The sequence below is a fragment of the Astatotilapia calliptera genome, chromosome 11, assembly GCF_964374335.1.
Source record: "Astatotilapia calliptera chromosome 11, fAstCal68.1, whole genome shotgun sequence".
In the NCBI taxonomy this organism is placed as follows: Eukaryota; Metazoa; Chordata; class Actinopteri; order Cichliformes; family Cichlidae; genus Astatotilapia; species Astatotilapia calliptera.
This window is the reverse complement of record NC_137432.1, coordinates 30,273,724-30,297,420: the sequence shown is the minus strand read 5'-3', so window position 1 is coordinate 30,297,420 and position 23,697 is coordinate 30,273,724. Positions and strand designations below refer to the sequence as shown.

The 23,697-nt window shown below is 39.0% G+C and overlaps 1 protein-coding gene across 1 annotated transcript in view; it reads right to left on the bottom strand.

Annotated features, from left to right (window-relative positions):
• Positions 1 to 23,697, bottom strand: part of LOC113031425 (neural-cadherin) — a 144,503-nt gene that overhangs the window by 69,177 nt on the left and 51,629 nt on the right. Inside the window, exons 2-7 of the mRNA XM_026183492.2 lie at positions 18,550 to 18,738; positions 13,496 to 13,721; positions 10,504 to 10,708; positions 6,429 to 6,540; positions 5,445 to 5,694; positions 4,851 to 4,993 (exon numbers count right to left, since the gene is read on the bottom strand). Coding sequence (XP_026039277.2) covers positions 4,851 to 4,993; positions 5,445 to 5,694; positions 6,429 to 6,540; positions 10,504 to 10,708; positions 13,496 to 13,721; positions 18,550 to 18,738 — 1,125 coding nt within the window. The remainder of the gene's footprint in view (positions 1 to 4,850; positions 4,994 to 5,444; positions 5,695 to 6,428; positions 6,541 to 10,503; positions 10,709 to 13,495; positions 13,722 to 18,549; positions 18,739 to 23,697) is intronic.

The following is a 23,697-nucleotide window of genomic DNA, read 5'->3' as shown; positions in this document are numbered from 1 at the left end:
CTGCTGTTCATGCTTTCCCTCAAAGACATCATAAAAGTGAAACTGCAGGATGTTTGTGTCTTTAAAAAGGGCCTCAATTTCACCTCAACTATTTGACATTTTTAAGTCACCTTAACAAGACATGTAATTGCAAATTATAAACGCTCACTGACTTTGCTTTAAATACACTGAATTCTGTATGGAAGTGTTTTCAGTTGGGTGTTCAGCTTCTTTTTTCAATGCTATTTACACTTTACCAGGCTACTAATATCTCTCATTATGAGATGGCAAATGACTCTGATACAAAGGCTGGTGCACACCAAGTGTTAGATGAAGCATTATTAATAAAATTGAGTGGCTCAGTTACAATACCAATTCCAAAAAAATTGGGATGCTGTGTAAAATGTAAATAAAAACAAAATGATGTGCAAATCTTACTCAACCATATTTCACTCAGAGTAGAACATATCAGTTATTTGAACTGGAGGAACATTTTGGAACTAAGTAGAGTGGCATCAGGTCAGGAATATGATTGGGTACAAAAAAAGAGCATCTTAGCAAAGTTCCTCGATGTAAAATTCTGAAGACTTTAAATATCTCATCATCTACATGAGAAATCTCTGTGGGGACAAAGATGAAAATCAATATTTTGGTCTTTGGGACCTCAGGCAGAACTCCATTAAAAACACGAACAATTCTGTCCAAGAAACCATTGCAGAGACTCAGGAAATGTCTAGATATCATTGCCTATGAACATCGTTTCTCCACAAATGTATATCAAAGCTCGTTTAAAATGGACTGAGACAAACTGTCCTGTGGTCAAAAAAATCAGAATTTGAAATTCTTCTTGAAAAACATGGATGTCAAATCTTCTAGGCTAAAGAGAAGAGGGACCATCTGGGTTGTTATGAAAACTCAGTTGAAAAGCCTGCATCTCTGATGGTGTTGGTATGGGGAGTCAATCAGTGCCTGTGGAAATGGCAGCTTGTACAACTGGAAAGGCTCCATCAATGATTAAAGGTATACAAAGGTTTTAGAGCAACACATACATCCAGACAAAATCTTTTCCAGGGAAGACCCTGCATATGCTTAACAATAACAACTCTAAACCATTTACTGCATCTGAAGAGTCTGGATACCGAACTAGCTGGTCTGCAGTCCAGACCTTAGACAAATTGAAAACACAGCAAAAAAGTCAACCGAGGACAAAGATGAGTCAGGACTGTTGAACAGCTTTATCCTACATCAGACAGGAATGGACCAACATTCCTCTCACAAAGGTCCACCAACTGGTTTATATAGTTCCCAGATGTTTATGGGACGGCCCTGTCTTAAATTTTGTGAGACCTGTCGCTGTGTGATTTACACATTCACCAGGAGAAAGATAAATACCTTAGGGGTTGCACTAGAAATTGTACATTTTGTCATTTTAAAAATTTACTATGTTTTCTATGTTGTACTGTCTATAAAATATAGGTTTATATTTGCATATCAATGCAAATATATCTTGTTTTTATTTATCTTTTACACAGTGTCACAGCTTTTTTGGATTCAGAGTTTTATGTAATGATGTTATGTTCTTTTAAATTTGTTACAGGCTATTTTCTGGTTATTTTCCCATCGTTTGAGTTATACACATACAAATGCCGAATGTCTGTGGATGGAGGCTCCCAGCCTCTGTGTCCACAATGGTAAAAGCTTAAGTTGGTGTAAAGGACAACTGACACGTTGAGCTTAAAAACAACATAGATGAAACGCATTGCTGTGATGTTTTCTGCTCTGTGGGTCACCAACAGCACAGATTGTTGGCACAAACTGCAGCCAGTAAAAAAGCTCGCATTAGTTTAACTCTGGCCTAAAACAAATGTCATATTTTTCTGCGCTAACAATCACTTGCACATTAACATAACAGAGCAGCAGTGCAAACAAACAAACAAATAAGCTGCTTTGGTAGAAACATGAATAGAGACACAGAGGCTGGGAGAGAGAGAGAGCGAACACATCTACATGAAAATACTTCAGAACTCTTTGAAGTGACAAAGCAGAACAGCCAAGCAAGCCAAAGGCCATCTGCTGCTGAAGTTCGCGCGTGCGTGTGTGTGTAAGAGAGAGAGACAGTCTTAAAATATCATTTATGTGCAAATGTTCATGTTTATATCTCTTTGTGCATGGACGCATATGTGCGTGGGGCACAGAGCAGTGCAGCAGTGCATGCTGGGTGATAAGGTGGCACAGCGGCTTAGAGAGAAAAAGACACATACACATGAACACACACACACACAGATAAACATGCAAAAATATGACTGAACATCTCACTGCTGCATATGAACTTTATCTTTAAAGTGTCTTTCTCTGACATACACATTTATACTTGTACTTTTGTGAGAAAACTCATGGACATGATGCAACCCCTGGCGCCTCACCCTCAGTGAATACAGTTTTTTTTTTATTTGCACACACATACAACACAGTAACATCCTTTAAATATGAATGAATCAGATAAGGCAGGAGAGGTCAAGAAGCAATTATCTACACTCAATTTAAAGCACAAGGAAAATAAACAGCGCAAGGGAAAAGGAAACATTCAGAAATGCAATGTGATTTTAAAAAAATCACAAAAGAAAAAAAGGATTCGAAATGGTAATAAAATGCCTACAAGCTTATCTTCTTGTTGTCAAGTGGTCCCAATCAGTAAGTGTGTGTGAAAGGTGTTCACCTTTTACCTAAATGCAGTATGAAACAGTGAATTTCTCTTTAATTCTGCCCCAAACTGAGAACCAATAAAAAAAAATTTCTTAGCTCAAACTGACCCTCACAAAGACACAGAGACAAATATGTAAATGAGTCAATTATGTCAAATAGTTTATATTCTAATAGTTTATATATTCCTGCACCGATTCTACATTTGTGTGTTCATGTTCTTTCTATTTATGCGTGCTTGTGTGTGCGTGTTTTCTAGGGGGGGTTCACTGGCCTTGTTAATGCTACCAAGCTTTATCCCAAATACTCGTCACCATGGCAACAATCACTTTATTCTGTGAGTGTATATGTGTGTGCAGCTTGGTAGAGTGATCTGAATGCTGCTGCTGCTTTGTGTGTGTATAAAAGTTATTGTTTGTGTTGTTTGTGTCTGTTAAAGCTACTTTGCTGGCAAACAAATAAAATGCTCATAATCAGTTAATGAGTTTTTGTGCTATTCAAAGCAGACATCGCTGCTGTCAGTCCATGGGAATATATCACAACAAGTACTGGTCAAAGGAAGGGAATATTTACTTATTCTAATAATAATTACATTTTTTTTTTACTGTCTTACTATAATAATCATAGCAAATGCATGTAGGTCTGTTCCTTTTAGATGCATTAATTCATCTGGATGAACCTTACTATATTAACTGCCCTTTCTCTTGATGTTCACACAGTGTAGCAGTGGAACAGAAACTGTCAATCAAAAAGCTGTTTGTCTGTGTGCAGCTGTGATGCACTGAAAGTGACCAATCGTAAGATGACCAGAACATCCCTTGGTTTCTGCTTGAAAACTCTTAAAAGCCAGATCAGTTGGATTTCTTAGGATATTTAGGGCTTTTTTACCTTTATAACCACCTGTTAGCGTTTCTGCCTTCCATGTCTCGTCTATTTGATTGGATGAAGATGACTTGCAGTTTTTTGCTTTGTGCTCTGAGAGATGCTTTAGTTGTAAAACATTAGTGCATGCATATACATTACGTAAAGTCTACACAATTGTTCATGAGTCATTTAATAAATCCGAGCTGCAGCTCAGCATTCATTAGCGTAATTAGCTGCTCTTTTCCTGCCCCCTCAAGAAAAGTTGAGACTGGATAAACTGCAAGCATGTCACTACTAGTTGAGTTTGGTCAGAACCACTATAATTAAAAGCAGATTGTTATTTATGTCTGCAGTAATTTTAACTTGGTGGTATTGCTCTGCAATGGCAGTGAACATGACACCGATTAGTTAAACCCAGGATAGAAGCACATGAAGTGGCTTGCAGCAACTGTGGGGAGGGGTAAAACCTTATCAATAGTGTGCCCTATATGAGATATGCCAGTTGGATGTGTAGAAGGATATGAGATGAATTATCAGCCAATGAGGGTTGGCGTTAAGATCAACCGTTATCAGATGTACTTGGACTGCCAATTAAATTTGGCTTCGTGGTTTGCCTGAAAACCTGTTGTGCTCATTTCCTAATAAGCAAAATGCTAGAGCATACATCTATTTTCATGTTATTTAAAGCACTTTGCAAGTACATTTTGTGAAGTGCTATATCACCACCAAACTGGGCCACCTTCAAACCCCCTGCCACCTGCTCCTGTATCAAAGACTCCTTAACCAAACGGCCTCAATCAGTCCCACTCAGCCCCCACCTCTCAACCCTACTGTCACTCAGCACCAGATCCCCACAGGGCTGGATCTCAGTCCCCTACTGTATCCCCTGGACACCTATGACTGTTTAATAAACCACCGAACCAACATCATAGTCAAGTATGCTGATGACACCAACGTGGTTGGGCTCATCTCTGATGAAGATGACACAGCCTTCAGGGAAGAGGTAGAGAATGTGTCCTGTTGGTGCTCAAAAAATAATCTGAAGCTGAGCTCATAATGGACTTCAGGAGGCTCAGACAGGTCCACTCATTATAAATGGAGAACAGGTGGAATCTGTCTCCATCTTTAGGTTTCTTGGCACCCACATCTCAGCCAATCTCACCTGAACCCACTTCCTCTGTGTCCTGAGGAAAAATAACCTGGACTAGAAGCTGCTGCTGGCCTTCAGCTTCAGCTGCTTGCTGTCTTATTTGTGTTTACATAAAAGAAGAAACACATTTTATGTACACCAGCTGCCGCTCCCTTACCCTTCTGGTTGTCAAGCAGGAAATTGCTATCCTCATTGCCTCCAGTGATGGCGTAGGAGACGCCATCTCCGTCCGGGTCGTTGGCATGAACAATGGCAACCAGAGTGTCAGGACCGGCATCCTCACTTAGGAAGGTCTTATAACTAACAGAGAGGAAGAGAGAAAGATGTGTTATTTCTTTACTGCATACAAGCACTTTGCAGACCTAAAGAGATGAAGGATGTCATGAAAGGGTATTAATGTATGAAAAGAAAAATAGGCTGATGCCAGAATAAGAAAAAAGTTCAATAAAAAAGTAGAAGAAATAAAAGTGTGAAAGAGACAGTGGAGCGAGAGGAGAGGTGAAGATGAAGTGAAAACAGATGGAAGAGAACAGTGGGATTAAAAATAGATTCTGAGTTAAAAACAAACTTAATTAACAGATTGACTCTGTGGGCGAGAGACCCAGACAGCGACAGGGGTGAGGCAGGAAAAAAAGAGAGAGAGAAAGCTCACAGCTGATGTTCATTATTAAACAAAGTTGTATTAACAATTCAAAAGGTGACAAAAAATGAAAACGACTGCAAAGAGTAGAAGAATGAGGATAATTCTTACACGCTCTGTGAAAAGATGGGTGCCTCGTCATTGGTGTTGGCGACTCGGATGCGGATTGAGGCTGTCCCGGTGCGAGGGGGTGTTCCTGCATCCACTGCAACCACCAAAAACTCATAGATGTGATTAGGGCGCTCATAGTCCAAGCGACGGGCGGGGCTGACCACACCCCCAGATGTGATGCTGAAGTCACTGCTGGGAACGAAGTATGAGATCTCCGAGTTTATCCCGGAGTCACAGTCCCGGGCAAGTACTGGATGGGAGGTGGGTAGGGTGAGGAGAGAGGTGAAAGAAGAAAGAAAATTAGTTGTAAAGTGCAGAAGATAACGCGGGGTAAATAAGGAACAGAAAGAAGGGCTCAGAGAAGATGGTTGTAAAGATAGAGGTGAGAGGAGTAGGAAACAGAGATGAAGAGATTGGATAAGGTGGAAAAAGAAGAAGAAGGGAGACATTTTTATTAATAACTTAGTTTGTACACTGTTGTAATGTATGTATGATTATGTGTACTTGTCTGTCTCTGTAAGGACCAATCTGAGTTTGCAGCCTTGAGATTGATGTAGTTAGTCTTCACTGTAGGATAAAATCTTCAAAGACGTGCTTGGAGGTTCAGACATAGTTTTAAGGTTCAGGTTCGGTTAAGGAGCTCAGTAATGTAGTATGTCAACAAGAGTCCTCGCAAAGATAGAGGGTAAAATAAGCATGTGTGTGAGGATGTGATGCTGGCTGCTCGCCTAATAAGAGCAAAGCCTCGCTGAAGTTGGAGTGTTTGATCTCAACCAGTCACCAGCAGCTATGACAGATGGCTCTGACTCACACACACACACACACACACACACACACACACACACACACACACACACACACACACACACACACACACACACACACACACACACACACACACGAGCTGTACAGTCTAACCACAGGTGTAATGTGTTGGTTTTGTGTTCACACAGACCCTACTTGACAGATCAGTGTGTGTGTTACCTTGCAGCAGTGAGGTTCCAGGTGCGATGCTCTCAGGTATGTTGTCTCTGGTGTAGATAGAGTGGAGGAACTCTGGTGTGCAGTCATTCTCATCCGTTATGTGTACAACCACCTGCAGGGAGCATCCCACTGTTATTATCTGGTATCAGATTATACTTTATGTTGGTTTCATATTCATTTCAGCGTGAGCCAGCAGGAGAGAACAGGTGAGTTATTTCATCACAGTAAGTAAAGCTTTGGGAAGTATGACACACAAAAAAAGAATTGGGTCACACATAATCACTGATTCGACTACATTTTAATGACTGCTACAGTAGATAAAGATGGAGCTTTATCTGCTGATTTATCTGATTTATCTACACTCCATGTATAGTGGCAACTCAAGCTGCGACTATACATAGAGTGTATAAAATTTATAATCAGGAGTCTTCACAAAACAAAGTTAACTTAGGGTTCTTAACTTATTTGTCCTTAAAACATTGTCCTGTGGTTTGCATGTGCCACTTTTTTCTGAATAAAAAAGCCATCTTCATGAAATTTAATGGTTAAGCAATGATTTGACAGACACAGCTAGTAGGGATGTAATCAGTTTTTTCAATTTGATTACAAGAGCAGTATTTTGTGATTCATCAGGGTGGCGTTATTTTATGTCAGAGCTTTTTTGATTGTATAATGCAGTTTATTATGGGATACACACACAAAAGAAGAAATCAGGCAGACAAATTCTTTGTTTCAGGTTTATATTAAACTAATCAAAATCAAAAGACCCAATCAAACCAGTGCCTATGACAGAATGAAGAGAAAAACCATGAAGATGTAAATTTAAAGTCCCCACTTCTCCTTCAAACATCCTAAACCTTGAGCCTCTGCATCATCACCTCTCTGCTGTTTCAGTTTAGTTTCACCCACTATCCCGAGCTCCTGGAGCCCAACCAAAATGCTATTTTCCATTCCCATAAAGCCTGATTTAACTGGTAAGGCTGCAGACATGACCACTTGAGCACAGATTTTCTCGGCAGTCCTGAACCTTTGACACACCACCTGTTCAGTAATAACAGCAGGGCAGAGGAGAGGCGAGCAGAGAGGATTTAGATGCATGACTGCTTCTGCAAACATGCACTGAATATTTAGAAGCGTAAACAGTAACGCTATTCCTTATTAGTTTTTTTTTTACATCCAACTCAACAGGTGAATATATATTTCCTATGCTGAAAGACTGATACAAAAGAAAGAAGCACATACACACCTTTTTACATCGGAGAGACACAAAGGCAGAAGCACTGACTGCAGTCACTGTGGTGCAAATAGTAATCACTTGATAACAGTAATTACTTGATTTTATCCTTTGCTGCACATGATTTGTGTGACTTATTTTTACTGACAGAAAACATTTTTCATTTCTGGGGGATTCATTTGTGCATGAAGAATAAGAGCAAGTGTTTATTAGTAATAGAAAACATTGTTAAAGTTGAGAGCTTTATGAAACACCACAAATACACTTTTTCTGTAATATCTGCTAAGAAATTGATTTCATATGGTTAATAGATTTGACCAGTTGTTACTTGAAAGTGATAAATACAAAAACCAAGTAAAAACACAAAGATAACACCGTTTGACAGGCATGAAGAGCTTTCAGCTGAGAACTTGGCATTTCTTCTGTTTATCCATCTTCAGTACTGTTGATCCCTCTATTGTTTGCTAAAGCTTTATCAGAAATGGTTTCAACTGAAGGGTGGTTGGGAAACCATTGTTAAAGAAGGCGGAGAGTAAAGGCTAAGTTGTGCCAAATTATATAAGAACTGGAATGAAAATCATTGGAAACAGGTCTTCTGGAGTGATGAATTCAAACTTTTTTTGTTTCAAATTTTCACGAGTATGTACAGAGGTGGTTGGAAGAAAAGGAGAGGAGTGAGTATGTACAGTCATTCATGGTGTGGGGCTGCATTTCAGCCAGTGGTGTTGGAGATCTAGCCTCTGATCTCCCAGCACGATATCATAGCAAACCATGTAATAGACAGGCCGGTCCACCGTGTCCATTTCACGCTTCAGGCCTCTCCAAAGAGTGAAATGAACACACGTGCACAAATTTTAGTACCAGCAGGGGGAGATACTATATTTAAAGCCAAGAGGTCGCTAGTGAGCAAGGAAGGTATGAAATACATTCCAGTGTCCTTCATCACTAGAGACAATTAAGCTAGGTGGCTAATATGTATTTAAATGTGTTAATAATGTATGTTTAAACACTTTCATGTGATTATTTTCATGGTAGCCTGGAATAAAAATATCTCCCTCTGCTGGTACTGCAACTTGCATGCATATCCATTTTACACTTTGGAGAGACTTGGTGTGTCTATTAGACATTTTTGGATCTCCACCAAGTAGACAAAAGGTCATGTACCTAAATTTTGGGGGAAAATTCCCATCAGCCAATTCCCATATACTGGGTGAAGATGGATTCTTTATATAGTTCAGGCAAAGACAAGTGTACTTATAAACTAATGGTTCAATAACAAACCAATAGCTGCTCACGGACATAATTTTTTTTAACCTAAATTCCCTTCTCTGTTATATATTTAAAGATGTTTTTCCTTTACAGGTGGCAAAGAGATGCTATTTTAGTGTGTTATTGAAACTATCTTGAAGTCTTGGGGTTTCTATATTGAGAAAATTGGGAAAACGTGTGTAGTCTAGATTCATATAATATTAACAGTCAAAAAAAGGTACTAAGCTTGACACCAAATGTCAATATAAAGCTGTTCGACTGAACAATGGAAAGAGACAGAGACATGTTGACGGCTTTAAAATGTCTGATGAAGGTGATGAAGCCAGAGGCAATAAAAACCGCAGAAGCTACAGTAAGGTGCAACATAAGCAGTGCTGCAAAACCCCCTCTCTCTCTTTTACATGCACACGGACTCACTCACACACACATACGCACACATGCACACACACACACACACACACTGGCATGCACGAACAGGCAGGGCATTTATAGTGAATTAGCCAGCCAAGCTTATAGAGCAGCAGTGGCCTTTGGGGGACACTGGTAGTTTAGCAGCTATTCTCTCTGTGTCTCAACCATCTGGACACTGAGAGCAGGTGATAATGGATTTCTCTTGGTGTGTGTGCTTGTGGGAGTGTGTGTTAATGTGAACAGATGTAGATATCTGTTGTAGTAAGTCTTCAAAGCTTACTCTGAGGGTAAAAGTCAGTACTTAGCAGCCAGGCTTTTGCACTTTACGTATGTGTGTATGTGTGTGTGTGTGTGTGTGTGCTCGAGCCACATATAATCTATTATTGTGCAAACCCTGTAACAAAATAAAAAGAAAGCTCCTGCACCACAAAACTGCTGATTCCTAAGTGATTCCTAAATTCTGAACGCAGCTTTGAACTTGTGCATTTCACTGAGTTTTCATCGTGAGAGCTTCACGGGATGCTCAGCAGTTTGTTTTTAGTGGTATGCTTGCAAAATAAACACATAAATTTAATAAACAGTAAATGAAAGAGTTGCATCACAGCATCTGATTCAGCAGCAGCACTTTCTTTCTCATTTTAAATTAATGAGTTTTCATCAGAGAAGTGGTATGCCGAACTGTCAAGGGTCAACACCCTTACATGTTCTCAGATATGTGTGATGATGAGCTGTGGATTTATTTCAGAGGCTGTGGTAACACTTACAACTCTGTATTGACCTTCCAATTCACACCATAATACTCCATGGCCATCATGTGATTCGACTGTAAGAGTTTAATATGCCATTGATGTGTGAACACTTAGAGTGCCTACCATTCTCCACCAGTTATCAGATATAATAAATTATTTTCAATCACTCTTCTGTTTTCAATTATCAGGTTGTCTGAGTGTTATTTTTCCCTGGTTATTGTTTTAACTGCAGTGCACGGGACCATAACTTTGTCCCAAAAGATAAAGCTGTGTGTTAAAGCTGTAGCTACATGCTGTTGACATGGATGTATAAATTTAGAGCTTGCATTCACACATCAAACTTGTAAAAGTATTAGTCACTTTACACAGATTAATAAATAGTATATTTGCATGCTTGGTAGTGTAGCTGTACCTCTGCCACGCTGCTAAGGCCGGTGTCGGGTTCAGAAGCTCGGACCTGCAGGGTGTGCAGGTTGTGACCACTCTCATAGTCGACGTTCCTGGTGAGGCTAAGCGCTCCGCTCTCCTGGTTGATGCTAAACAAATTCCCTGGATTAACCAGTAGCATGTATGAGAGACTCTTCTTCTGGAAGGAGACAGCATGGACAACTGCAACTCTACATGGACGTGGACATAAACACACACAAAGCAAGAAATTTAAGCAACATTAGCAACAGTTTTCTTACCAGAAAGAGAAAATAAAGGGAAAAATAGACTTGAGTTCTCCAAGATTTTATGAAATCCTTTTCTTAGACCTCTATCTTCTGCTGAATCAGATAAAATACTGTGTTAGTTTTAATGTATGTGTGCACCACTTCACAGTCAGCTCCAAGTCATGTCTTAGCATGGCTTAGCAAAAATACTGCAGCCGCGGGGGAACTGTTAGCTAAGCCCCCTAAAAGTAGAAAATATCGAGAAATTTCCATATCTTTTGTAGTTCTTTAAATGTCATTACACATTGGTTGTGACATTTCCTTACCTACTTTAGCACTGTTGTTATTTTTATTGCTTGTATTCCTGTTTTTATCTGTGTAAAGCACTTTGAATTTCTTTGAATGAACTTGGTGTGCCTTGCCCAAAGTATAAACATGACCACAGGTCTGCAGAAAGCTGATCTGCATTTCTTTTTCCAAACAGACTTATAAAGTGAAGAGGAGCTGTGACGTGCTGGTCGAGCTCCAGTGCTGCGTTTAAAGTCTGCAGCCTTCATGGATTATTCTGAACTCAGACACCATTGCAACCCGATTAATCAATTTAACATAAACTAACACACAGGTATGCACAGACGCACATACGGTCAGAGGACACGTGCATGTGAGGACATAAAAACAAATAAAAGGGACATAATGGAAGAAGAGACACACAGAAACCACATGCAGAGATACACCCACAGACACACTGCTCACAGGGTGGCATGGATACTTGGATATTAATACAATGTGCTTTGCGCCAGCAGCCCCGAGGATTCACACACACACTCTCCTTCATGTTTATCCAGACCTCGCTTTTAATAAATATTTGAATTTGCCACACTTTCAAATTCTCAGCCTCAGGCCACACTCATACATCTGGGTCCTCTTCAACCACCTCCACCCACCCCAGCCTTCTCTGCATCATCCCTCTATCCTTCATTTTCTTCTCTTCCCTCTCCTTCCTTCCTCTATCATCCCTTCACGCTCTCCACATCCCTCCACCTCTCCCTCCTCCTCCTTCTTCTTCTTTCCTTTTGTCTCGCTCTACAGGGCTCATCTTTTCATGCATCACATGACATGCAAAGCAAGGGAGCAGGCACACACAGACAGACACACATATGCACAAAATGCCATTTTTACATTCTGTGTCTGAGGCAGTGGAATGCAAATCATGTTTCTGTATATATGGAGTCAGAAATATAAACAGACACTTTTGTTAATAAAACCTACTCACAACAATAGTACCAGATGTAAGATTACAAGTACTTCTAATATGTCTCTCTGTGTATAACCCTGTCAGTAACATATACAAACATATAAATTAAAAGCACATAAAACTGGTACCTGTTGGATCACTTCTAATGCAGTTGCTTGATACAAAGCAGCATAAGGTGCTGTATCAAAACTTGTACTAATGGATCATACAGGAAATATGCGCTTAGTATTTATTTTTATGTGTTAACTGCCAGGCATTTTGGTTTGTACACATCTGTACATCCATGCAAAGGGTGAACCCGTCATTGTCAATAGACCACACAAGATGGCGTCTTCTGGTTTAACTGGTGTAACTGCTGGAGGCCTAAATGCTAAAAATAAGACTTCAGAATTTGTCGAGTAGAGAAGGATCTGTAACAAGGAATGATAAGAAAAAGAAAAACTTAACACTGTCACTTTCACCTTTTTTACTTATTGAGGTTTATATTTCAGAAAGCATGCGTGTAGCAAAAAGCTTCTTTTAAGTTACAGTTTTTCTCAGTCGCTTTGGTGCGTTTCTCAGAACACCATTAACATTTGCACAGCAGTTAGTGCATTTCCCAAAACAATTAGTGCTACAGTCACTTGTTCACTGTAGAATACATGTAAACATAAAATCACCCATTTGGTAGAGCCTCCTCATGAGTGACAGCTGTAATTCACCTGAGATCAATTGTTCAATTTCGGAGACATTTCCAGGAAAAATGATACAGAAAGGTATAGGATTTGCTTGACAGATGGCCAATTTTTGGCATGTGATAACTAGTTCAACAATTTTGTGTGTGATGACTCAAGCAATGGATGTATGACTATTCGTTTTATTGGGAATGACTATTCAGCATCCATAGGTATGATTACTTTTGACTGACATGACATAAGCAAATGGAAATGTCAGAAAGCAGCAGGGAAATGTATGGAAGCAACTGATTCATGTCCAAAATCATTTGCAGTTTGTTCAGAGAGAGGAGAAATTGCTACTATGATGTGCACAAATGACTGAGTGTTGTGGAGGTTGAACTAATAGTTATGAGAATTTCAATTCTGATCTGAGAAACGCACCAAAGCGACTGAGAAAAACTGTAACAACTTATACTGCAAATAAACATCCAATGCTATTCTTTGGGAGTTTCACTGTATGTATGCATAAGGCATATATTTCCAAAGAAACTGGTAAACCTGTGAGACCTAATTGACTTGTGAAGGGCTAAAATGTATAATAGCAGTCTGGCAGTTTAGATGAAATGTCTCAGATGCCATCTTGCATTTTACAGGATTTAAAAGATTAGCCACTAAGATCTTGACGTATTACAGAACTTTCGAGTGTCTTGGAGTGTATACAACTTACTAAATGTGAAGCCTCAACAGCATAGCCAGGTGGTTATAATGCTGTAAGTGTTATTCACAGAGCATACACACAAACAAGGGATAACAATATGTCAAACTGCTGTAGGGACTCACGGTTGGCCAACGGGTATGTTCTCTGGTACATTCAGGCTGTACGTGGAATTGGTGAACTGGGGTGGCCGATAGCCTGCAAGGATAGCAACAGTGGCTGGTGGCCCTTTACGACCATGTCCATCCACTGCCTGAACCCGAAGGAGGTACTCCTTACTGGGGGTCAAAGGTCGACCGGTTGTCCTGATCTCCCCAGAACGATGGTCCACCTCGAAGCACTCCTCATCACCTTTATAAAGAGAAAAGGAAACTCTGCCTTTAAAAACATTAATTTAAATGATAGATAGATAGATAGATAGATAGATAGATAGATAGATAGATAGATAGATAGATAGATAGATAGATAGATAGATAGATAGATAGATAGATAGATAGATAGATAGATAGATAGATAGATAGATAGATAGATAGATAGATAGATAGATAGATAGATAGATAGATAGCAGCCACAGCTGTCCAATTATAAAACTAAATAAGGTAATATGAAGCTAGAGGGATTCTCTGAGTATGTTTATTTCTGTGTGTGTTTGTGATTAACACGTTTTGAAGAGTCCCCACTGGAGAAGAGAAGGAAGAGGGAAGGGAGCAGTAGAAATGTGGAGACAATTTGACAAAAGAGAAAGAAAGCAGACATGGAAACTTTGAGAAGAGGAGGACAAGAAGAAAAGTACAGTTTAAAGTTTGCTTAGCCTCTCTGTCCACCATAATAACTGCCATCATCACCTCTTGGGCTGGTGCAGAGTCCAACAATTTCAGTAGCTTTCATCCTATATTCTATCTATTATTTATTTCTAAAATCCCTGAGAAAATAGTTGTGTCTCAGGTTCTTGCTCACTTGTTTGGCAATAATCTTTTTGAACAGTTTCAGTCTAGTTTCTGTCCCATTGATTCTCAAGAAAACAGCCTTTGCAAAATTCACCAATGACCTCCTAATAGCAGCTGACTCTAGTCTATTAACCATTCCTCTTCTTTATTTCCATTACTATTTATGCAATTGCAGACTATCACACTATGTCCCATAATATCCTTCTTGACAGACTAGCCTCTACTGGAATTAATAAACCACCCATAAACTGGTTTAATTTCCATTTTTAAATCCTATCCTGGTTCAGTCAACTTAAATATCTCAGCTGAAATTTTCATTTCCAGTTATACCACTTGTTCTCCAGGGATCTGTTTTGGGGCCTCACCTATTTATCAACTGTCTATTTCCTTCTTTTGTAAAATTATCAGCATTTCAATTTCCATTGTTATGGTGATGACACCCAGCTCTACCTGTCAGCCAAACCTACCACCACTCTCCCAGCCACCTTCCTCCAGGAAATCAAATCCTGGTTTTTCTCATTGGCATCCAGAATGTCAAAAATTTTCCCTCCCGATCGACAACTCCTCAGTTTCTCCTTCCCCTCAGGTTAAGAGTCTGGGTGTCATCCTTGACAGCACACTTATTATGTCACTTGCTCCTCATACTTCCATCTTTGTAACATTAATATATAAAGACATTAATGTCTGTCTGTCACAACCAATAGTACTCCCATCTTTATTCACACCTTGGTTATGTCCATGGCTTCCTGTATATCTCTTTCTCTCATATCCATCCATAACTTTCAACTGGTCCAGAAGTAGTCACAGAAGTTTCTCCATTTATCACATCACATCTGTTGTTCAGCAGCTTCACTAGCTCCCAGTTAAATATCGTATTGATCTTAAGATTCTGCTCCTCACCTTAAAGGCAATCCATAACCTCCCTCTGCAGTACCTCTCTGAACTACTGCACGTTACACACCCATTCACATCCTCAGGGTTTCTTCTTCTCTTCTTCTTACTATGCCTTATGCCTGTTTGACTACCAAACAGTTGCTTCAGTTCCTCTGTTCCTCACCTCTGGAATTGCCTCCCATGAAACATCTGTAACACTGATTCTCTCCACTTTCAATTCCCATCTCATAATGCACCTCTTTAAACTGTCATACTCACTCTGCTGGTCTTCCACCTGTCATATGAATCCTCTGTTCTTAATTACTTTATATATTTTAAGCTTGTTTTACTGACTTGATTGATATTTTCTTGGTTCATTCTTGCACTTTTTTAAAACTCTTTTGTGTAAGGTTTTGAAAGGTACCCATTACAAAATGTGTTTTTATTATTGTTATTATTGTTAAAAACAAAGATAGGCAAAGTAAGGTACCACTCACAAAGGCCTAGACAACATCCGCGACCCCTAGACAACTGCTAGTTACTAAAAAAAGATTTGTATTCCCCAATTGGTTGGCAAGTGGTTGGTGGCCGAGGGAAAGTGGTTACAAAGAGGAAACCCATCCTGCCTGCTGCAGCCATCCATAGTTTGCATGGAAGATGTGTCTTGTCTGCATAAACGTGCTAACTAACCACAGAGCAATAGTGAAACTTGAAAAAAAGTGTGACACAGGCACACAACGAAACAAAGAGGCAAAGGCTGTATATCATGTCATGAATAGAAAGAAGATGAAAGGTTAGAATGGGCGGATAAAAAAAGACATGAAGGGCAGAGAAGAATCCCCAGCTGTTGACTGGAGGGTTTTGAACCAGCAGCTGCATCCAACCTGTCAATCATCTTCTCTTGTTTTGACTGCTGAAGGGAGATTTTTCTGACACTTGTTTGTCAAAGTCTCACTAAATGAGTTGTGGTTTGCTTCTAAAGCAGTGGTCTCCAACCTTTTTTGCGCCACAGACCGGTTTATGCCCGACAATATTTTTACAGACCGGCCTTTAAGGTGTCGCGGATAAATACAACAAAATAAAACTAGTACCGGTACCGAAAAAAGAAGATTTATTAATAACACACGTGAAAAGACCCAGGAAAACCGAGTAAACGATAAAAACGATAACAAAATAACGCTGAAAACCGATAAAAACCCTGAAAACCATACATTTCACACCTGAGCCTCAACTCTCACGGCCCGGTACCAAACGACTCACAGACCGGTACCGGTCCGAGGCCCGGGGGTTGGGGACCGCTGTTCTAAAGCTCCTACAGATTGCCTTTATTGTCTCACTTTCATAATAATCTCTTTTGAATTGAAATTAAAACTGACTTAAAGTAGGTTTCGTTCAGAGACAAGAAGATGCATATTGGTTTCTTGCCCCTGATTGGCATAGCATGAAGACTAGGCAAGAGGCCAGGGAACCAGCTGGCAAACCTGTCCAAAAACTGAATAACAGCACCTCTAAAAGCTCACTGACTCATGCTTTATAACTGCATTCAGTGACCTAAAATATCCAATGACCTGTCCAATTGTTCTGGACAGACATGTAATATATGGTAGTTGTTACTATAGGAAGAAATATATTTTACTGTGGAATAACACTACTATGATTTTGTGAAACTTCTGAAAATAAAAACTGATATCTGTCAACCTCATCTACAGCTAGAGACTGCTATAGATTCTTAAGTTGTCACTTTACAATGGAACCATTAAAATTTGAGATTTTTATTCCATATAAGTAGGATTCATGGTACTGCATTTGAGCCCCCTTGTGTAGGTATTTGACTATGCAGAGTGAAAGATTTTGGGTATACGGATGTGCTTGCGTGCACTTCAAAAAAACAGAAAACCCCAACAACAATGCTGAATGCTGACTGGTTGAAAGTTGGTCCTAAACAGGAAAGGGAGAGACAGCTGAATTTATCAGCAACATAAAGAACACAGAAAGTGGTTGAAGTGGAAATTATTTTTGAAAGTTTCACTTTATAACTTAGGTCTTCTCCTTGGTTGTTTGGAGGACCTACTAAATATAAAAAACATATTTTAAAAAATCTTGATGGTGACGCCTGACAGGAACTGGATCAGAAGATTTTACATATCAAATACAAACACAAAGGGTTACAAGTTTACAGTTTTATAAGAGTAGCATTCCTGATGATTAGATTGTCTTATTCATTTAATTTTTATAAAATCTAAGTTTAAATTAAAGTGAGTCTTGCAACTTGGTGTTGTTTTAAGTCTATAAAAACATGGCAGAAGGGAATGACAGTGATTTATTTCAGTTTTCTAAGAATATGTTGAGTATATTGAAGAATAACAGAAGATTTTGTAGATATAAAAAAAGAACCATTTGTTTCAACTTTTATTTTTTTAATAGTACAGTGATGTCAGTGAGTGCACATTGTTTTTAAAAAGACCCACAGAAACTGAAACTTTCAACTCATTTTTAAGCCACTAAAACAAAAACTGCAAATTTAGGATGCTGTAACTGATTAAAATAACATTAATGCCCCTAATTGGCTTCACTCACTCTACATGAATATATTTTCACATTGGCATGATGTTAAAAAAACATTTTTAATATAAATTATTGGATTATTCATTCGTACACATGTAGTCACATTACGCCAAGGGGAAGTAAGAAGCTTTTAATAAGAAAGCATTAGAAATTAGCTCTCAAAATATCTCCCCTTTACTTTCCTCCCCCATTTTTCTTCACTTAAAAAAAAAAAAAAATCCACAGCCACCGGCGCCCATCCGCCCACCCTCTGACTCTCCCACTCGCTGCCTCTCCAGAGACTTCCCTATTATTCCTGAATCTGGGAGCTTTCTTTGCCCCAGGGAGCGATTAACAGCGCAGCTCCATCCCGTTCTTGAGCATTTCTTTCTCCCTCTTCCATTTGATGGTAATTGAAATTCAACAAGTCAAATTTTTATTTATAAATCACTCTTTTGAAAAAAACAGGTTTGTCACACAGAGCCTGGCAGAGCTGCAGCGGACCTAATTACAGATACGAGCGGGAGATAAGAGCAGGAACAAACACATGACAGGTTTTTAGAAAAACTGACTGAAAAAAGATGGAGGTTTGACTGTGGTAGGTAAAAAACACCCCAAAACAATGAAAAAAATACAATGAGTCGGGCGAGTGTTGATATTATAAAAGACGTGTTAATGCATTTGAAATGTATCTTTCATCTTTGAAGGGTTCTTAACATCTTAATAGCTCATTTTCAGCATATACAGTATACAGAAAATATTTATATAGTCATTATGCACAATACAGCAATTTAAATAAGATTTTAACCACTCACCCTCAAGTAGGAAGAACTGAGCTCGTCCTAGTGTCCCATCTCGTTGTCGTGCTGACAGTCGATACACTACAGAGCCTGGTGTTGCATCAGGACCAATAGCAGCCAGGTAAGGTGAGGGAAACATCGCCCACTGCAGGTCAGCCTGACTGGGCATGCTCAGAGTTAACCTGCACAGGTACCAGTCATCACCTGGATAAGAGAGTAAACAAATATGACATTACTACATGTAACTGATTTGAAAAAATCCTGTTACTCAAGAATCCAAGATAGCTCTGAATAGCTACCATACAGTGATTAGGATTATGTAGCTGTCCTTCTGAAAGGAATGGTTGCATTTAGCCAACTTATTACTCCCCCATGTACCTGCTCCACTCTCACTTGAAAATAGTTCAATTGTTATAACACCATTAAGTTTGTGAATGTTACTTCTCTCGCAAAATCAAGAAGGAGGTGAAACTTAAAATATAAGAGAATGGTTCTTGCTGGTATTTAAACTAATCTGTTTATTTATGTATTGTTAAATAACCCTATTCAAAACTACCTTTCACCCAATGACGGCTGGGATAGGTTCAAGCCCCTCATGACCCTGAACTGGATAAGAGGAAGAAAATGGGTGGGATGGATAAATGAATGGATGGAAAGAAGCCCTTTTCAACTGAATACTAATCTTTATTGAGCCCAGGAAAATTCATAACATTTCTATAACCAAAAAAGATAAATGTTTGAAAAATGTCCTCAGAAGACAACAGAATCTGATTTAGTTACTTGGCCAGTACTGTATATACATATGGTTTATAGTTTTGTTATGGCTTCTTATCCAGTATTAGTATTGGATAGTATTAGTATTAATTCAATGATGCAGTTCAATGTTGAAAAATAACCTCTTTTATTTAGCCTTTGGTTTTAACCAACTGAAATATCTGACTGTTGAGCTACTAAGGTGACCAGTCAGTTTCTATATGTGTCTCTCAACCTGTTTTCCAGACACAGGACATCAAATAACTGCATATAAAATAATAATTATCCACAAAAAAATGGACTGTAGTGTCCATGAAATGGCTTTGTATTAAGAGTATGCAGTATGTATTTACAAGATTACAAATCTAAAATCAACATTGTTAGTAACACATTAGCCATAAAACTGCTAAACATCTGGTTTTAAATCATGTCTATGTAAAATATGTCATAGAAATGCATTTGCTTTTAGAAATAATGACTCTTTGTACTATAATATACAGTAACAGTCAAAAGTTTCAATTGATAGTGATTTAATAGATGATTTCTGTGCATCAGTGTTTTTATATGTTTTTATTTAAATGTTACCTAACAGTCCCTGTGTTTTGGTGGTTGGCTGAGTGCTTCAACTGCATGGCTGCTATTGTTGTCTCAGCTTTGAAGTGACGAAGCTTGTTAGCTAAGCCAGCTGCACTCGTTCAGACAGTGGTTCAGCCAATGGGGACAAGGTGACATCTCTCAACTTTTGTCATTTTTTCCTCATCTCTCATCATCACCTTGCTGCTCCAGAAGAGAACAGTGAAGGAGTGACAGGGAGGAAGAGAGAGAAGGAAGCAGTTCCTCCAAAATAAAACAACAGAACTTTCACAAGATCACAAAGACACACAGCAGGAGCTCCCATTCTCCCAGTCAAAAATACACACACGCACGCACGCGCATGTTTTTTCTGCATCCAAAAGTCAACTCTCTTTATATATTTTGTTGTGTCGTCTGGTTCTGAGGAGGCATTTGTTTGGTTTGAAGGTGCTTTGGCGCTAGCTGTTGTTTTGGCTCTTGTGTCGTTTTGCAACAGCAAAGGAGACAACAGCCTGAACAAGCGAGGAAACTTCACTTCAGAGAGACCAAAAAACGAAAAAAAAAAGAGATGAGGAGGTGGCAGAAGAGGAGGTGGAGGAGGGAAGGAGGTGAAGACACAATGGTGTCTACCTTTGTTTCTGTCTTCTCTGAAGGTCTGTCAACAAACTGAACATGAGAGGGAGAAGGAAAAAGAGGAGGACAGGAAAAAGGAGGCAAATGAGACAGGGACATAAAGGGAGACAAAGAAGTAATAATAGAAAAAGCAAAAGGAAAACAGGAGAAATGAACAATGGGGTGAAGCCAAAATGGGGGAAAATAAGGCATAAAATGCAAAAAAATTAGAATAAAGAAGGAATATGGTGAGCATAGATGCAGAATGAAGAAAAAAACAATGAGGAAAAAGAAAATGTGCTCCATCTTAGAGTTACCCATCAAATTCAAGTACACAAACACATACTATTACACTCAGTGTGACGGGCACTGTCAGGGGATCCCATTATCTCTGAATCTGCATCACCAAGAAATGTCCACAAATCAACAATATCCTCTATGTATTTAACTCTGTGGTTTGTGAATCACATATTTTTAGCTTCAGTAATCCATTATTAGTTACCTGTATGTGGAAAAATAACACTAACAGAAAGCTGTTGTTTCTGTAATGATTAATATTAATTCTGTATATGCCAAAGAAAAATTAATGTCCTTTCAGAAAAGAACAACTTAATCTGAAAATAAAAATATATCCTATTCCAGGCCAAAGCATGCTGTGACTATGATAAACACCCATAAATAAAGTGAGAAAATGAGCAAAACGCTAACTAAAAAAAGTTAAGGAGATGAGGGTGAGGCGATAATGAGGACGGAATCTTCCAGCTTAGCGCTCCACTGTCCTCTCCCGCGTTAGCCGGCCTTGAGTTTTTAGTCAATGCATAAAATCCAGAATAATCAAATCTATTTCTGTCTGTTGTTTTACATATGCTGTGCTGTGGGCCGTGCATGAAAGCCAAATGAAGTCTGTCCTATTATTATGATAAGCATCAACACGTTCAGATGCAGTGCCAGCGGTCAGCACATGTGTCAGCCTGGGCGAAAACTATAAAGCCAACCTTACTGTATGGAAATACAACTGCAAGGGGGAGCGAAGTGGACACAATGCCTCCTTTGTACCTCCAGGCTGATAAAAGCTCACTGACACTAGAATAATGGCATTTGATATATGATATAATACGTAGTCTCTGCAGGGTCACACTGCAGCTTGTTTATCTGCATTAGTGAGTGGAACACAAACCGCAGCCCCTCCTACATAAGTAACACTTTTTATTGGAAAATTTTAAAAAAGTACATTTTGTATATTATTTAGGAGTCTACACAGATAAAGCAAATAAAGAGCTTACTGAACACTATGGGCATTAGAGAGAATGTCCCTGTTAGATTAAAAGAGTTTTGCATTATGCGCACAGTGTAATATAGCCCAATCAGTGAAAACAAAGGGTCTCCAAACATCTTTGCTGCACACAAAGAACAGTGGACGAATCATCTGTCCAGCAGCCAAGACTATTACAGAATGTCATGACAAGGAGCTTAATAAGAGCTGGAAAATACTGCCAGAGACAAGAGGCAGGAGATGAGAATGTGGGACAAACAGAAAGAATTAGCTAAAGTGCTTCTGAGGGAATATATGCACGTGGAATACACGGCAGGCTTTCATAAAAACATGGTTTTGTAGATTCGACCTCGACAGCTGTTAAACCGGTATTTCATCTCAACATACATCCTAAAATGTAAAATCTTAATGTAGTTTTAAAAATGTGACTTAAAAATGTTGGACTGCCTTATTATTAACAAGTTGGAGTGTGTGATGATTCAGTGACTGCAAACTGTACTTATCACAGTTCAGTTCCTCAGAGGATGGTCTGTCTTTCAAAATGTTATTTCTATTACAATGTTTCAGAGGGAAACACATTTGTGACCACATTATATTTGGCATAGACGATGGGTTGTATATGTGGCATATCACATGTCATTTCTTACATACATAAAGTATGTCTACTTTATGAGGCAGTACAGTGTTATTAAACTTTTTAGTCATTCTTTAGAGGTGCTCATAGCATTGGCTTAGGTTCGGGTGAAAGTTTTGGTTTGTTTTAATGAAATACGAGTTCCCTTTAATTACACTTTCTAATAAATATTTATACAGTAACACAGACAGGAATCAGCATGTGATACCAGCCTCTGGTATGACGGTCTAGCTCTTTGTATCCCCTCCATCTACCCCAACTATCTCCTGATATCTGCTGATTCTGATGCAGTTCATAATTATTGTGCTTTATTCATTATAAAATACTTCATATAGTACTGGGACCGGTCCACATCACACTGAAAGGAGTTACTTGGCCACAGAAACCTATACAGTGAGACTAATTAGGTTAGTTTGGAAGTTTGGAACTCTTATTGAGCCAGCAGAGCATTTTTAATGCATTAAGCACCTCAGCTCTCAGTGACCCTGCCTCTAACTTTCTGTTGTCTGCCACTTCATGACTGAGTTGCTGTGGCTCCTAAACACTTTCACTTTCCAATGAATGCACTTAGAGTTGATATTGAAATGTCTAGAAAAGAAGAACACACAAACTACAAACTGATTTGTTGCCACATTTGATTCTTATTGCAGTACAACCTAGACAATCAGTGAGCTCTTTAAGTGTTTGCAAAGGCAGACTGCATTGCTAGATGCTTGATTTTATACACTTTGTCAATGAGACTGAAAACATCTAATGAGAGGTATGGCCCAATTCTTTTTTTACATATAACATTTAATATACTGACCAATTACACTTCACCTAAATGTAATGGGAAAAACACTTCAATCATGTAAAACAAACAAACAAATGAACAAACATTCAAAAATCCCTTTAATTTAATTTCGTTCTAGCACCATCCTCAGGACAAACCAGTAGCAAAATGGCATCTGTGTTGTTTTATGCTGCAGTGTAGCCATGAGCTACAATTGCAACAATCCAATTAACTCATATATTTTTTTTTACACTAAACTGTGGTTCTAAAAGAAAAGTATTCAGGAAATGTTGCAACAACTTGCTCTGCCAAACTATAGCAATGAGTTTAGTAAAGTGGAGAACTCGCTTATATAGCTTTAGTCCAGCCTTGCTAGCACCCAAATGTGCTGAACAGCTCCTTGATGCGAATCACTGAACTCGAGAAGTCAACGAACACAAGCATGCATGCAAGCATGCATATAAATATGCAGAGGAATGTCCGGCTCAGGGCAGGAGTGGGCCTGAAGCAAAGAAGAGGAGTGGAAAATGAGGACGAGTTAAGAAC